Source organism: Ovis aries, chromosome 1 (assembly GCF_016772045.2).
Source record: "Ovis aries strain OAR_USU_Benz2616 breed Rambouillet chromosome 1, ARS-UI_Ramb_v3.0, whole genome shotgun sequence".
Classification (NCBI taxonomy): domain Eukaryota; kingdom Metazoa; phylum Chordata; class Mammalia; order Artiodactyla; family Bovidae; genus Ovis; species Ovis aries.
Genome location: NC_056054.1, coordinates 246,620,650 through 246,637,249, shown reverse-complemented (window position 1 = coordinate 246,637,249; position 16,600 = coordinate 246,620,650). Strand labels below are relative to the sequence as shown.

Here is a 16,600-nt window from a genome sequence, read left to right as displayed (position 1 = left end):
AGTGAGTTAGCTAACTTACGTAGATATAGAAAATAAAACTTCATTTGAGAACTTTAGAAATGGGCCTTTGGAATGATTGTTCATTGGAGAATATTAAACATGTTATTATTTGCCTCTTTGTTGAATAAACAACTGAGATAAAACTAAAGAGTCTATATTAAAAAGTAAGTTTCCTTCCACCCTAGAATCTTAAACTTCTTTCCCTGGTGGCAAGCACAGTGGCCAGGGTTTAAAAAATACACATTACCATATGTAAAATTAGATAGCCAGTGGGAATTTGCTGTATGTTGCAGGGAGCTCAAATCCAGTGCTCTGTGAAAACCTAGAAGGTTGGGACAGGGCAGGAGGTGGGAGAGAGGTTCAGGAGCGAGGGAACATATGTATGCCTATGACAGACTCATGTTGATGTATGGCAGAAACCAACACGATATAAAACAATTATCTTCCAATTAAAAATAAATTTTAAAAATCAAACAAAAATAGATACTTTTATTTAGTTTTTAAAAAAGAAATACGTGCATAAACAAACATGCATTTGGTATCAGCTATCTACTGCTGTGTGGGCAATCCCATGGGCGGAGGAGCCTGGTGGGCTGCAGTCCATGGGGTCACTAAGAGTCAGGCACGACTGATCGACTTCACTTTCACTTTTCACTTTCATGCATTGGAGAAGAAATGGCAACCCACTCCAGCGTTCTTGCCTGGGAATCCCAGGGATGGGGGAGCCTGGTGGGCTGCCATCTATGGGGTCGCACAGAGTCGGACACAACTGAAGCGACTTAGCAGCAGCAACAGCAGCAGCAGCAGCAGCTGTGTAACGTTACCCCAAAACATAGTGACTTAAAACAACAAACATTTATTATCATATATTTCCTGTGATCAAGAGTCCCAGTGGCCTCGTCGGGCCCTCCAGGCTCAGGGTCTGTTACAAAGATGTCATCAAGCTGTCAGCTGAGAATGCAGTCACCTCATAGCTCCGATCCAGACTATCTGCTGTCAAGTTCCCTCAAGGCCTTGCTGGCAGGATTTAGTTCCTCACAGGCTGTTAGGCTGATGGCCTCATTTCTGCATTGGTCTTTTGCTTGAGGCCTCCCTGAGCTTCTTACCCCATGGGCCTCTCCACTGGGCTCCTCCGAGCATGGCAACTGATTTCATCCATGCAAATAGGTGACGAGAGCTAGAAAACTCAAGAAGGACAAGAAGGAAACCAAAGTTTTTTTCTACAACCAAATCTCAGAATCGACACCCTTGCTATATTCTGTTAGAAAAAAGACACTAGGTTGAACCCACACTAGGTTGAATCCACACCAAGGGTTGGAGAGCATTGAGGATCATCTTAGAAGCTGCCTGGCACATCGTGTATTTCTGTCTATAGATGTCCTTTTTCTGAGCTTTTTTTTTTTTTTTTGGCCATGCCCTGCAGCATGTGGGATCCTCAGTTCCCCAATCAGTGATCAAACCCACACCCACTGCAGTCAAAGCATTGAGTCTTAATCACTGAACCTCCAAGGAAGTCCCTAGATGCTTTTTTTTTAAAGCACAAAGTTTACTACCTTGCTTTTGTCATACAACAGTGTATCTTGGAGCACTTTCCAAGTCAGTACATAAAGATCTTCTACCCTTGATATAGCATGTGTCATTCCTCATGAAACAGTCCCTTATTGATAGACAGTCAGGGCATTTTTAATGTTTTGCTGCACATATTCTTTTTAAAAAATTTAAATGATTATTTATTGATTTTTGGCTGCACTGGGTCTTCATTGTTGAGTGCTGGCTTGCTCCAGCTGTGGCGACCAGCAGCCACTTTCTAGCTGGGGTGCATGGGCCTCTCATTGCGGTGACTTCTCTTATTGTGGAGCATGGGCTTAGCTGCTCCAAGGCATGTGGGATCTTCCAGGACCAAGGATCAAAGGGACCGAAGATCAAACCAGCATTTCCCGTGCACTGCAAAGCAGATTCTTAACCACTGGGCCACCAGGGAAGCCCCGCACATACTCTTTACTGCGGTGCTTTCTTATATGGAGGGAAATTCATTCCTACAAGTGGAATTGCTGGGTCAAAGGGTATGTTCCCTTCACATTTTGATAACTATGGCCAAATGGCCATCCCAACCCCAAAGCAGAATTGTCTACTTCTCCACAGCTTCTTAAGGCATTGTTCACAAGTTTGAATGAACAAAAGGGAAATCGTAGGAGAAAAACTGAAAACCAAAGTCTAAGAAGAGAAACAAATTGCCGTCATTAATTTTTAGTAACTAACAGTGTAACATTGTATAATTTGATTTGGATTTACTGGGGTATTCTCCTAATATAATATGCAAACAAGATTAAGGACTCGAGTTTAGGTCCCAGTGTACCTGCTGATTTCTGGCTCTTGTCATTACAATCTTAGATAACACTTTCCTCTCTGATATTTGTGTGGGTCACTCAGCAAACTTCTTAGATTTCAGCCTCCTGTGAGGATATCGCACTCATGAATATCAAGTCAAGTTTATACTGAATAATTATTTACTTTGGAAACATTATACTTTCTGGCCATTTTGGCCTTTCCTATGGACGTTTCAAGCATTAGAAAGACAGGGAATGTTGGGGTCAAGAAGTCTTAGAACCCAGATACAGCTCTCCTCCAATTCCCTTCCAAGTTCTGGAATCCCTTCTACAATCAACTTCTCTCTGTGTGTTTTCATAGGGGAATACTTATTCTATTAAGGTAGATTATTCCATTAGTAAACAGCTCTAGAGGTTAAAAAGTATTTCACATATTGAGTTGAAATCAGAAATCTGATGCTGTGGTGCCTCTTAATTGGTCTTAGGGAGCAACAGGGAAAAAGTCTTTGCTCCTTGTAGATGGCTCCCCAGCTTCCTTCAGTCTGCTCTGCTCCTGGCCAATGACTTCATTCATTCCTTCTTCCCAGGAGTTGATTTCCAGATGTGCTGCCACACGGATTCTTTTCTTCTGAACACACTCCTAAGATTCAAAAAGATGTCAAACATAAGGGCACCCACACTGCCAGTCTTTCTGCTGATCCCCACTTGATAGTAGGTACACTTTGAAGACCGCTGATTGAGAATAGGGATATGACAAAGAGCTGTTGTGAACTCCAGAATGCTCTGACAGTGTTCATAGCAGCATGATTCACAATAGCCCAAAGTTGGAAGTAACCCTTAGGTTTATCGATGGACGAACAGATAAATTGTGCTATAGACATACAATGGACTATTATTCAGCCTTAAAAAGGAAGGAAATTCTGACACATGCTACACCATAGCTATAGCACAGAGGATATGCTAAGTGAAATAAGCCAGTCATGAAGGGACCAATACCATTATGATTTCACTTCTATGAGATATTTAGAGTAGTCAGATTTAGAGAAACAAGACTTCCCTGGTGCTACAGTAGATAAGAATCTGCCTACCAATGCAGGAGACACAGGTTCAGTCCCTGGTCTGGGAAGATTCCACATGCTGTGAGCAACTAAGCCTGTGCACCCTAACTACCGAGTCTACACACCCTAGAGCGTAGAGCTGGGCTCTGCAACAAGAGAAGCCGCTGCAATGAGAAGCTCACACAATGAAGCTAGAGAGTAGCCCCGGCTCTTCACAACTAAAGGAAGCCCGTGCAAGGCAACGGAGACCCAGTGCAACCAAAAATAAATAACTAATTTTAAAAATGTATAGACACAGAAAATAGAATGGCAGCTTTCTGGGGCTGCGGGGAGGAGAGGTGGGAAGTTAGTGTTGAATGGGCATAGTTTCTGTTTGGGAAGGTGAAGAAATTCTGGAGATAGATGGTGGTGTGAGTTTGCACAACAATGTGATTGTATTTAGTGCCACTAAACTGTACACTGAAAATGGTTAAAATGGCAAAGGGCATGTCGTGTGTATTTTTCCACAATAAATCAAACTGTATCCTATCAATCACTGTTGCATCTCCAAACATCTGAAAAAAATAATTGTGCATATGTCTAAGATCAATTATTCATATACTCTGCAGTTAGTTTTGGCTCTCCGCTCCCACCCTCGACCTGAAGACTTCATTCATCCCACTGTAAGCCTCCGGGAGCCATGTGTATCGTGTGGCTCTATTTCCCTGGATGCAGCTGCTTAGACCAAGACTGAGCAGCTAACTTGAGTTGGAATACTAAGAAACTCTCAGCTGAAATTTTGGAATTTGGTGTCAGCAACTTTTTGTTAGTCTCTGTGTAGGGCAAGAGGATATATATTTGGGAGCATGAGGTACCGTATTCCATGTTCACTTATTCAATAAATGTTCATTGTTTGCCTATTGGTGCAATGGCAACCCACTCCAGTGCTCTTGCCTGGAAAATCCCATGGACAGAGGAGCCTGGTAGGCTACAGTCCATGGGGTTGCAAAGAGTAGGACACGACTGAGCGACTTCATTTTCACTGTTCACTTTCATGCATTGGAGAAGGAAATGGCAACCCACTCCAGTGTTCTTGCCTGGAGAAACCCAGGGACCGGGGAGCCTGGTGGGCTGCCGTCTATGGGGTCACACAGAGTCGGACACGACTGAAGCGACTTAGCAGCAGCAGCAGCCAGGCACAGTAATAGGGGCTAGGATTCAGCCCCATTCCTGCCCTCCTCCTTGAGAAGCAGGACAAGTTGGACTGAAAAGATATTACCTCTAATGTCATCTCTAATATATTTTTGTTCTCTCTTAGATGTTGTAAGCTCCTCCCTCCTCGATGAACATCACAGAATGCCATAGTTTTGTCACGTTTAACTTCCCCCTCTACATTTTGTTAGCACATACTTTGTTTACGGCACCGAATTAGTACAAGTGTTCAATGAAAGCTTGGTTGACAGTGACAGGATGTTAGGAGGATTTTTAATTGAGCACCAAGCCCACTCAGAGAAGTTCCATGTATGTTCACAGAACACCTATGAAGAATAGTGTGAGTGTGTGTGTGTGTGTGTACGCTCAGTTGTGACCGACTCTTTGCCAGCCTGTAGACTGTAGCCCACCAGGCTCCTCTCTCCATGGGATTCTCCAGGCAAGAACACTGGAGGGGGTTGCCATTTCCTCCTCCAGGGGATCTTCCTAAGGAAGGATAGTGGATGTTTTTGTTTACTAGCTGCAGCAGCGCCACCACGTGGCACAATAGTAAATGATGTTTGCAGTCCATTGAGCCTGTCTGTAGGAATTACACAATTCTTTTTGGGGGAGTTGGAGAGGGGAGTATTATTCTCGGTGGCTTGCAGGAATCTCAGTTCTCCGACCAGGGATTGAACCCAGGCCTCTGCAGTGAAAGTGCTGAATCCTAACCACTAGACCACCAGGAAACTCCCAAAATTACACAATTCTCAAAAAGAATTTTTTAGATTGAGGAAGAGGAGATTTGTATTATTTCAAAATCTGCACAGGATGGGAGACTTTTTGGTCTGCTTAAAATTAGCAAAATTTGCATTTTCTTAAAATTAGACAACACTGTGCTAAGGTCTCCATCCTTCTCTCTGAGGGCCTCTAGTAACTCCTAGGAGTTAGCCCCAGAGGTGACCTTTTAAGAGTAGGACAGATACCCTGAAAATGCTGTAGATTCTTTGATGAGGTCTTCCCTGACTCCTTTTATGCAGCACCAAGCTTTATATGTTTCTAAAAAACTACCTCTGCTGTGGAATTTTTTCACCAGCAAATAGTCACTGCATGCCGGCATGTGCGTACTCTGTTCGAGGCACGACAGATGCAGTGGTGCTCAAATCAGACTAAACTTCAGATTCTTTACTTATTATACTCGTGACACATCTGTCTCCTTTACGCCTTGTAAGTCCTTTGACAACAGAGATCTGTCTCATCCTATTTCACTGGAACCACACCTTCAGCCCATTTAATACCCCAGTAACAATTTCAGAACTCAGCTGCTTCAAGAAGATGGTACTTATTGGGGCCATGTCAGTTTTCTGGTGGGGTCAAAGCTGTGCCTGCCAGCCACGGACAGAATACAAACGCAGAGAGTTCATTTTAGATTCTATGGTAGACTGAATAATAGCCCTCTGAAGATGTCCACACCCTAATTCTCAGAAACTGTGGATCTTTTGTGGATGTGATTAATTTAAGGCTTTTGAGATGTGAGATTGTTGGGGTGGGCCCAATGTAATCACGAGGATCCTTGTAAGAGGGAGGTGGCAGAGCTGGAGAGAAGACTGTAAAGATGGAAACAGATGTCAGAGAGTAGAGAGGTTGCTATGCTATGGGCTTTGAAGCTGGAGAGGAGGCCACAAGCCAGGGAATGTAGGTGAACTCTGCTGCTGCTGCTGCTAAGTTGCTTCAGTCGTGTCTGACTGTGTGACTCCATAGACGGCAGCCCACCAGGCTCCTTCATCCCTGGGATTCTCCAGGCAAGAATATTGGAGTGGGTTGCCATTTCCTTCTCCAATGCATGAAAGTGAAGAGTGAAAGTGAAGAGTGAAAGTGAAGTCACTCAGTCGTGTCCAACTCTTAGCGACCCTATGGACTGCAGCCTACCAGGCCCCTCCACCCATGGGATTTCCCAGGCAAGAGTACTGGAGTGGGTCGCCATCGCCTTCTCCGAGGTGAACTCTAGAGACTGGAAAATGCAAGGAAATGGATTCTCCTCTAGCATTTCAGAAATGAACACAGGCCTGCTGCCACATTTTAGACTTCTGACCTCAGAAGTAGAAGATAATACATTCGTGTTGCTATAAGCTGCTAACTTTGAGGTAACTTCCAGCAGTATCAGGAAGTTGATATAGATTTTTGTCTTCCCTTTAATCTGCCCATTCTCCCTGGTGCACAGAGCAGGACATTTCTACTCTGTTCACTTATTTTCCCAAGTCATGGAGGTGTCCTGGTGTTTTTCACACAAGACTGTAACAGTGTTTCTGTAATAAGGTTGTCTGACCTTTGGCATATCCTCAGGGTCCCCAAGTCTTCTATGAGAATTTAAAATTCTGCATTTTCAGTTCCATGGTTGACTAAAAATTTAATATATAATTAATACACATTAATTGATAATTCAACTTACAACCCCAAAGTCAGCCTCATCTTCAGAAGAACGCTAAAAGCATTCTCATTAAAGTCAGGAACAATCCAGGGATATCCACTAGTACCACTCTTACTTAATGTTAATCTTGAAAATATTTTCAAAAAACTAGGAATTACGGTAACAAGAAATGTGAAAAGTCAATATGAAGGAAACAGAACAAAACTTGAAAAAGAAGAAAGGTATGCCATGTTCCTTAAGAGAAAGACTGACTATGATAGCACTGTGAAAACAGCCAGGATCATAGCTAAAATAACCATTTTATGATCTTCAACATGTCACTAGCCTATTCTTAGGTTATATGTTTTTTGGACATCATTTTTATATACCTCTTACCTCTCTACATCTTGGACATTGTAGCTTAAAAAAATTCCACTTCTAGGAACTTCCCTGGCGGTCCAGTGGTTGAATCTTCGAGCTTCCAATGCAAGGGGTGTGGATTTGATCCCTGGTTGGGGAACTAGGGGCTTCCCTTGTGGCTCAGCTGGTTAAGAATCCGCCTGCAATGTGGGAGACCTGGGTTCGATCCCCGGGTTGGGAAGGTCCCCTGGAGAAGGAAACAGCTACCCACTCCAGTATTCTGGCCTGAAAAATTCCATGGGGTAGCAAAGAGTCGGACACAACTGAGTGACTTCACTTTCACATTTTGGGGAACTAAGATCCTATATGCTGCATGCTGCATAGCACGGCCAAGAACATTAAAAAATAAAAGGCTAAAAAGAGATGTTTGTTTTTAAAAAACTCCACTGCTAATCACTAGTCAAAGGAATTTTAGATAGCATCAATAAGTACATTTCTTTTGGTACAGGAGTGGAGAAAAGGGAGGAGCTGTTATTGTCACTGAAATCTTACTTGTCAGGCTAGCCTTGTGGGATGGGGTAGGGTGGTGGGAGGGGGGAGGGGCAGGGACAGACAATAAGGTTAATCTCAAAGAATCTTCCATTTCAAGCAGACCACACCTTCTTTGGAGGGTGTTATCTGACTACTCCTAGAGGTGGCTAGGCTCTCTCAGAAGAAAAGCTAAGTTGGATTTTTAGCTCTCCTTTCCTCCCTCCTTATCTTCTTTCTGCAGAGCCTGGCAGATGCTAGAAATTCAACAACTGCCAAATGAACACAAGGATAGGATTGTCCTTCCACCAGCCTATATCCTGAAGCCTAAAGAGCAGAAAGAAACCGCTTAAAAATTCTCTAAGTGCCACCAAATAGGAGCAGTCCATTGGCACAGCAGAGAAGATGTTAGCTTTGGGGCAGTCATTTTAAAAAATAATTTAAATTAGATGTATCTATTTAGGTCTGTGCTGGGGTCTTCGTTGCTGAGTGTGCTTTTCTCTAGTCAGGGAATGTGGGGGCTACCCTGGTGGCGGCGCGCAGGCTTCTTGTTGTGGTGGCTTTTCTTGCTGTGGAGCACGGGCGCTGGAGCACGGGGCTTCAGACTCTAGGGCACCAGCTGAATAGTTGTGTCCCTCGGGCTTAGCTGCTCCTCAGCACGCGGAATTTTCCTAGACTAAGGATTGAACCCAAGTCTCCTGTATAGGTAGGCATGTTCTTTACCACTGAACCAGCAGGGAAGCCCTGGTAAGGTCTCTATCTTTCACTGTGTATATTGCGAAATGCTGTTGTTTCAGCCTCTCCACTCCACCTTTTTCTCTCCCTCGGTTTAAAAGAAATTAAAACTTGTGTGTACGAAAGTCGCTCAGTCGTGTCCTACTCTTTGTGACCCCATGGGCTATACAGTCCATGGAATTCTCCAGGCCAGAATACTGACTGGGGTGGGTAGCCGTTCCCTTCTCCATGGGATCTTCCCAACTCAGGGATCAAACCCAGGTCTCCCGCATTGCAGGCAGATTCTTTACCAACTGAGCCACCAGGGAAGCCCAGGACATTTGGGGAGGCCCTTAAAAATATACTGGCCCTAGTATAAAAATATACTGAGCCTTCTATGTCTAATGGGTAAGCCAGTTCACCTCGGTGCTGGGGGATTGACTGTTTAATTTTTTTTCCCCTTCTTCCTGAGGGTTAACCACAGAATATTAACCTTCTTTCCTCCTTTTTACTGAATGTCCATTTTCTTTGAGATTTTATTTAATTTAAAAAAAATATTTATTTTTGACTGTGCTGGGTCTTCACTGATGCTCGGGCTTTTCTCTAGTTGTCATGTGCGGGCTTCTCGTTTCAGGGGCTTCTCCTTTGCAGAGTACAGGTTCAAGGGCGTGCACACTTCCATAGTTGCGGCTCCTGGGTTCCAGAGCACAGGCTATGCAGTTGTGGCTCACATGGCATGTGAGATCTTTCTGGACCACAGATGGAACCCATGTCTCCTGTATTGGCAGGCAGATTTTTTACTGCTGAACCTAGGAGAGCTCTGCTAAATGTGTTACCACCTCTGCTGAGACTTGACACTGTATATGAGAAGTCAGAAAACACACAGGCCTACAAGCAGGCCTGTGTGGGGCATTTGTCCACCGAGTGTGGTGAAGGCCTGCTGACCCCAGAGTCCCATATGGCTCCCTCCCACTGGATTGTTCCCAGACCTGCCTGTTTTTCAAGAAAAACTGGAAAGCCTGAGTAGAAAAAAGTCAAGTCTCCTAATTCAAAGAAAAAACCCTTCCTGCTTGAGCCAAATAAAACACCTCTGTGAACTGCATCTGGCACTACTTTGTAATCTTTGTCAAATGTAGCTGCAGGGAGAATCCTTAAAAACAGGTGTAAGAGTAGAGAACCAACACGTCAGCAAGAATAGCATGGTTTTAGTATGACTGGGAAACACTAACTGCAGCAAATTGTATAATTTTCTTACTATTTATGTGTAGTCACTTGGTAATAACTGTGAATCTAATGAACAATTTCAGGTTCTATAAACATCTGTTTGTATTTATGTGCATGCTATCTCATCCTCCTTCATTTGCAGTTTGAGTAAAGGGGCCATAATTTCAAGACTTATATGTATGAAGGAAAACTCTGTTGTTAATCATGCTTTTGTGTTTTTCAGAGTGTACTTAATTAGGTCTTAATGAAGGCTTATGTTTAATTTTTAGTCAGGGCACATGTTTGACTTCCTTTGGGGCTTTACTATATGAGAGAGAGAAGTCTATGTTTCTTTATTTTTAAGTCTCTAGGAGTAAACATTTAATAAAGTAAGTGAAGTGAAAGTCACTCAGTCGTTCCTGACTCTTTGTGACCCCATGGACTATACAGTCCATGGAATTCTCCAGGCCAGAATATTGTAGTGGGTAGCTGTTTCCTTCTCCAGGGGATCTTCCCAACCCAGGGATTGAACCCAGGTCTCCCGCATTGCAGGTGGATTCTTTACCAGCTGAGACACCAGGGAAGAAGCCCCAACATTTAATAAGGGTGATTTTAATGTGAAATAGGACTTCAGGGATTTAAATGAAAAGCATTTGTATATTTACTTCATAGCGACAAAGTCAGCCTTAAGTATTGCCAGAACATGACTAGGCAGGGACAAGCCCACAATTCTCCCTTCATCTCAGCTGATGATTTCACTTTCTAATCCTAGATTGTAAACAGACAATTAAGATCTAATGTGATGAGTATCTTGAGTGGGAAACAGGTTCCCATGGAAACAGAAGCAGAGTAACTTACTTAGGCTTGGTAGGGGAGGGAAGTCTGTTAAGTATTCCTGGAGAAAATATATCTCCCATCAATCAGTTCAGTTCAGTTCAGTTGCTCAGTCGTGTCTGACTCTTTGTGACCCCATGAATTGCAGCATGCCAGGCCTCCCTGACCATCACCAACTCCCAGAGTTCACTTAGACTCACGTCCACCGAGTCCGTGATGCCATCCAGCCATCTCATCCTCTGTTGTCCCCTTCTCCTCCTGCCCCCAATCCCTCCCAGCATCAGAGTCTTTTCCAATGAGTCAACTCTTCGCATGAGGTGGCCAAAGTACTGGAGTTTCAGCTTTAGCATCATTCCTTCCAAAGAAATCCCAGGGCTGATCTCCTTCAGAATGGACTGGTTGGATCTCCTTGCAGTCCAAGGGACTCTCAAGAGTCTTCTCCAACACCACAGTTCAAAAGCAACAATTCTTCGGCGCTCAGCCTTCTTCACAGTCCAACTCTCACATCCATACATGACCACTGGAAAAACCATATCTCCCATAAGAGTATTTAAAAACTGATTAACCTTCAATTAGAGGCAAGGATAAGGGTGAGGTGAGGGTGAGAAGTCTAGAATTAAAAATATCCGGGCTTGAAATTAAATTCAGTAGGACTGGAGGTTGCAAACCACCATTCTACTTCAGTATTTCGCAGTGGAGCTTCCCTGGTGGCTCAGTGGTGAAGTATGCCTGCCAATGGAGGAGGCACCATTTGGCTCCCTGATCTGGGAAGATCCCACATGCCACAACCACTGAGTCTGTGCTTGAGAGCGCAGGAACCGCAGCTACTCAGCCCAGGCGCCGCAGCTACTGAAGCCTGACTGCCCTGGAGCCTGTGTTTTACAACAGAAGCCACTGCAATGAGAAACCTGAGCACCGGAACTAGCGAAAAGCCCCTGCAGCAAGGAAGACCCAGCACAGCCAATAAAAAAGATAAAGAAATAAAAATTATATATATAGTCCACAATGGCCAAACTTACAAACAAGATATTTCACACTTGTTACTTTCTGACCATTTCTTTTTTTTTTTGCTTGTTTACTATTTGTTCTACCCCAACCTGCTCACACAGAACAGGAGCCCTACCCAACTTGCTGATTCCTCAGTGCCTGGCACAGGCCTGTTAGCCTTTCCATGTATCAGATCACCACCACTCCAACCTCCCCTCCCTCTCCCCCAACACCATCCAACAAACAAAATTCTCCTTCTTCTTCAGAGTTGGCTTCCTGCTCTCTGAAACCTCCATCTGTTTACCCCATCTCCACCTTCAGAATTAATTCTTTCAGAGTTCCCACAGCTAGTGATCCTTCCTTTCAGCATCTGTTGAATTCTACAGTGTCAGTTTGCTGGTACCTTCTCCCCTCTGCTGCTGCTGCTGCTAAGTCGCGTCAGTCGTGTCTGACTCTATGCGACCCCATAGATGGCAGCCCACCAGGCTCCCCCATCCCTGGGATTCTCTCCAGTGGGTTGCCATTTCCTTCTCCAATGCATGAAAGTGAAAAGCGAAAGTGAAGTCGCTCAGTCATGTCCGACTCTTTGCGACTCCATGGACCGCAGCCTACCAGGTTCCTCCGGTCCATGGGATTTTCCAGGCAAGAGTACCGGAGTGGGGTGCCATTGCCTTCTCCATCTCCCCTCTATTCCTCATTAAATGTTAAATTATATGAAGATAATATTGTAGTCATCTGTGTAAGCCTCTGAACACTTCATGCAGGCTTTTACACACAATAAGTAGGTAAGTGTGTGTGAGTGGCTCAGTCGTGTCCGACTCTTTGCGACCCCAGGGACTGTAGCCTGCCAGGATCCTCTGTCCATGGAATTCTCCAGGCAGGAGTACTGGAGTGGGTTGCCATTTCCTTCTCCAGGGGATCTTCCTGACCCAGGGATCCAACCTGGGTCACCTACATTGCAGGTGACAATTAGCTAAGACTCTTTGAGACCCCATGAATCGGAGCACGCCAGGCCTCCCTGTCCATCACCAACCCCCGGAGTTCACTCAGACTCACGTCCATCGAGTCCGTGATGCCATCCAGCGATCTCATCCTCTGTCGTCCCCTTCTCCTCCTGCCCCCAATCCCTCCCAGCATCAGTCTTTTCCAATGAATCAACTCTTCGCATGAGGTGGCCAAAGTACTGGAGTTTCAGCTTCAGCATCATTCCTTCCAAAGAACACCCAGGGCTGATCTCCTTCAGAATGGACTGGTTGGATCTCCTTGCAGTCCAAGGGACTCTCAAGAGTCTTCTCCAACACCACAGTTCAAAAGCATCAATTCTTCGGCGCTCAGCCTTCTTCACAGTCCAACTCTCACATCCATACATGTAGATCCTATTAAGAACTTAGGTGCTCCCGTCCATTTGTGATTAGAAACGAAAACAAGATTAAACCGTAAAATGTAACTTTTAAAATGACAACTTACATGATGCTATATAAATAGACACCGTCTATTTATAATTTTCCTTTCATTCATCCTCTCTCTGCAAGTCCCGGTTTTGACCCGAATAGTCTATCCGAAAACTCCACTGCCAGAGTCTCAGGTTGGGTCAAAAGCTCCCTTCCTATGCTTCCGGACACGACTTTCTTGAACAGACTGCAAGTTTGCCGTCCCCCAGCAGGGCGTGACGCCAGAGGTAGGACGGATATCATCTTCATCCCAGGAGAGCCGGACAAACCCCTGCCCCGCCCCGTCCCGCCCCCTCCACCTCCCAGTCGGCTTCAGATTTATTTTCTGAGTTGAAGTAAAAGCTCCTCCCAAGCTGATCATTCATTTCTTCTTTAAGAAGTCTTTCCTTCCCCGCCCAGCACCTATCTAGGGTTGGGGCTGGAAAAACAGTGAAGTAACAACCGGCCCCGAAAGCCAGTACGAAAAGATTCACTAAATTCTCCGGCCCAATAGCAAAACCCGACACGGAGACGCCCCCAAATATTCAGTGGGCGGGCCCAGGAAATGCTCAACACCGGAAGTCATGTGGCGCAGTTCTCCTTGAATTCCTCAGGTCGGCAGTCGACTATTCAGCCTTGCAGGCTCCTCTGGCGGGCTCCGCTGTGATCCAGCCTTTCGGTGCTCGACTCGCCCGTGCTGCTGCCGCCGCTGAAGGAGGGGCAAAGCTCAAGATGGCGGACAAAACGCCAGGCGGCTCTCAGAAGGCCAGTTCAAAGGTAATTTCTTAGAGGACTTCTTAAGTCAGTGGCCCTATCACTGTCGTCTGGGGGCTATAGACGCTTCTGGCCAGCGGGAGGAGATTGGGGTCGGGGTCCGTGTTCTGGTCGCGACGGTAGGCCGGGGCGCAGACGGACCGTGGTGCGCAGGTTGAGAGGCCTGGTGTCTCCCCTTAGTCCCAGCTTGGATTCGGCTCGAGACTGGGGGCCCCAGGGCTGGTGGCGTGAGTATTTTGGCCCGAGTTTAGCACTGGAGTGAAATCAGGGATTTAGATTGAGGTCTTAAATCCGGAAAACGCGCCGGGGTGTTTCAGCTTGTTGCGCTCTTCAGGCCGCCGGGCAGAGCCTAGGAGAGGCGGGAATCGCTTCCCTTAGCTTAAGTGTCTGCCTCCTTTTCCTTTGGTTTTGGATCTCACACGCTTCCGGCCTCCCCCCGTTTCCCTCACATCCTCCGGGAAATAAATAATCTTTAGGGCCATCAGTTGTGAGAGGAGGACCAATAGTGAAGGGACGCGGGGTGGGAAGTGCAGTTCCCCTTTGCGGTGATGCATCGCCAAGGTTAACGCTACGCTCTACACGTGGTTTTACCTCACGTAAGAGGAAGTACATTTGGAGGGCTCATTTCCATACTTGGAAGCCACCTAAGATTAGTAAATTGCTTTTGAGTTTACAGGGAACCGTGTGCACGTATTGTGGAAATTACTGAGCTGTGGAAGTAGTTTAGCGTTAGTTATGTTGTGATTAGCATCAGGTTCTAAGTTGCCATCTTGGACCGGTCCTTTAATCGACTTTTTGCTTTGAATTTCTCATCTCCAACACGATATTAAAAGTAATAGGTCCTGCCTGAAGTAGTTGTTAAACGCTTTTTGATGCTGATCCGAGAAGTTGTGTAATACTTAAAGGTTCTAAGGACTGTTACATCTTACAGAGTGTGTGTGATTGTAAGTAGGGTTTTAGGAAGTTACGTTTACGGTAGACGGAGCATGTCTGGTATGTACAATTTGTTCTCGGAAATGCAACCTGTTACATACTTGCTTCCTCAGTTTCTGTTAAATTGTAATCTTTATGCCGTTTGGTGAATGGTGTTTATAATTAGTTTGTTATCGGTAATGGATTTTCCAGAAATCCTTCAGTTGTGTAGAAACTAGGGCTAGTTTTGGCTACTTTACATGCGGGGTTTATTTCTTGTTTGTTTCTTCCTTCCCCAATACCTTTTCCCTTGGTGAGGAGGGGAATAATTGAGTACATGATTTCCCACTTTCCTCAGCCGACTCTGACAAAACCAGCCCAGGCCTCCTTACTGTTAGGGAACTGTTAGGAAAGCTGTGTGCGTGCTGAGTCTCTTCCGACTCTCTGCGATCCTATGGACTGTAGCCCGCTAGGCTCCTCTGTCCGTGGGATTCTCCAGGGAATAATACTGGAGTGGGTTGCCATTTTCTCCTCCAGGGGATCTAACCGACCCAGGGATCGAACCCGCCTCGTGTCTCCTACATTGCGGGTGGGTTCTTTACCACCGCCACCTGGGCAGGAAAGCTACTACATCCATAAAATTCATGGCATAAGCTTCATTATTTTTGTTTATTTTCAAAGTAATATTTTAAGTATCTTTTATTTGAGACTTTGGATATATTGAAAACGTTTTAATGTGTATGTTCAGGCTTCCTTTTCTAATAATGGTTGTGTGTGGCTATTCCCTATAAGTAAATTGTTAGATCTTCCAGTAATAAACCTTTTCAGTTTATATTGCTTTTAAAAGTTTTGTTGTTTTTTAATGTGGACCATGTTAAAGGTCTTTATTGAATTGTTTACAATGTTGTTTTTGTTTTATATTTTGGTTTTTTGACTGCGAGGCATGTGGAATCTTAACTCTCTGACCAGGGATGGAACCCTCACCCACTGCATTATTGGAAGTGAAGTCTTAATCACTGGACTGTCAGGGACGTCCTCTGTATTGCTTTAGATTATCATCAGTTGATGCTGTTAGGAGATTTTCTACTGATGTCATTAAAATATCTCAGGACTTGACATGATTTGCTCCATTAATATGGAGGGTGCATGTTTTGTAGAGAGATTATGAATTTTGCTAACAAGGTGAAAGTGAAGTTGCTCAGTGGTGTCCGACTCTTTGAGACCCTGTGGACTGTAGCCCACCAGGCTCCTCCGTCCATGGGATTCTCCAGGCAAGAATACTGAAGTGGGTTGCCATTTCCTTCTCCAGGGGATCTTCCGGACGCAGGGATCGAACCCAGGTCTCCCGCACTGCAGGCAGAGGCTTTAACCTCTGAGCCACCAGGGCAGACTGCTAACAAGATAATTGGATTCAAATCCTAACTTGATAATAAATCGTTTGCGCTATCAAGGCAAATTGCTTAACTTTTTCAGCCTTAAATTTCCTTGTTTGTAATACGGATTTAATCTCATTTCTACAGGATCGATGTAAGAATTAAATAAGTGAATGTCTATAACATACATTAAAAACCTTAGTTCCTTTCCTCTTTTGTTCTTAGAGGAAACAAAAAGTACTTTTCAAAATGTCAGGATAAATTCTAAACCTGAGATTTAGAATCTGTCATCAGTTATCATGACTGCTCAGATTGCTGCTTTTTATTTCTAACCCCAAGTCCGGAATTTATTGGAGAGAGTATAAGATCATTTTGGTTTAATACTGCAGCATTTGGGATTTCTAGTCTTTGATCTCTGGTTTGATTTCCCTACATCTGGGGAGTGCAGATGAGTGACCTATTCTACCATACAGATGAGTGAACAGATTTTTCAGTTTCATGTTCATTCTTTTGTCATAAATTC

At 44.7% G+C, this 16,600-nt stretch overlaps 1 protein-coding gene and 1 long non-coding RNA gene across 5 annotated transcripts in view; one reads left to right on the top strand and one right to left on the bottom strand.

Annotated features, from left to right (window-relative positions):
- Window positions 1–460: 460 nt before the first annotated feature.
- LOC121817228 (uncharacterized) lies at window positions 461–13,557 on the bottom strand. Its single transcript, XR_006057032.2, has 2 exons — window positions 12,645–13,557; window positions 461–2,967 (listed from the first exon to the last, which is right to left on the bottom strand). It is a non-coding gene; the product is annotated as an uncharacterized LOC121817228 (long non-coding RNA).
- A 172-nt stretch (window positions 13,558–13,729) lies between these two features.
- The window catches only part of U2SURP (U2 snRNP associated SURP domain containing), a 53,219-nt gene continuing 50,348 nt past the window's right edge, over window positions 13,730–16,600 (top strand). For all 4 annotated transcript variants that reach the window (XM_060405600.1, XM_012102001.5, XM_012102009.4 and 1 more), the window contains exon 1: window positions 13,730–13,795. In XM_060405600.1, coding sequence (XP_060261583.1) covers window positions 13,751–13,795 — 45 coding nt within the window. In that variant the 5' untranslated portion in view covers window positions 13,730–13,750. The remainder of the gene's footprint in view (window positions 13,796–16,600) is intronic.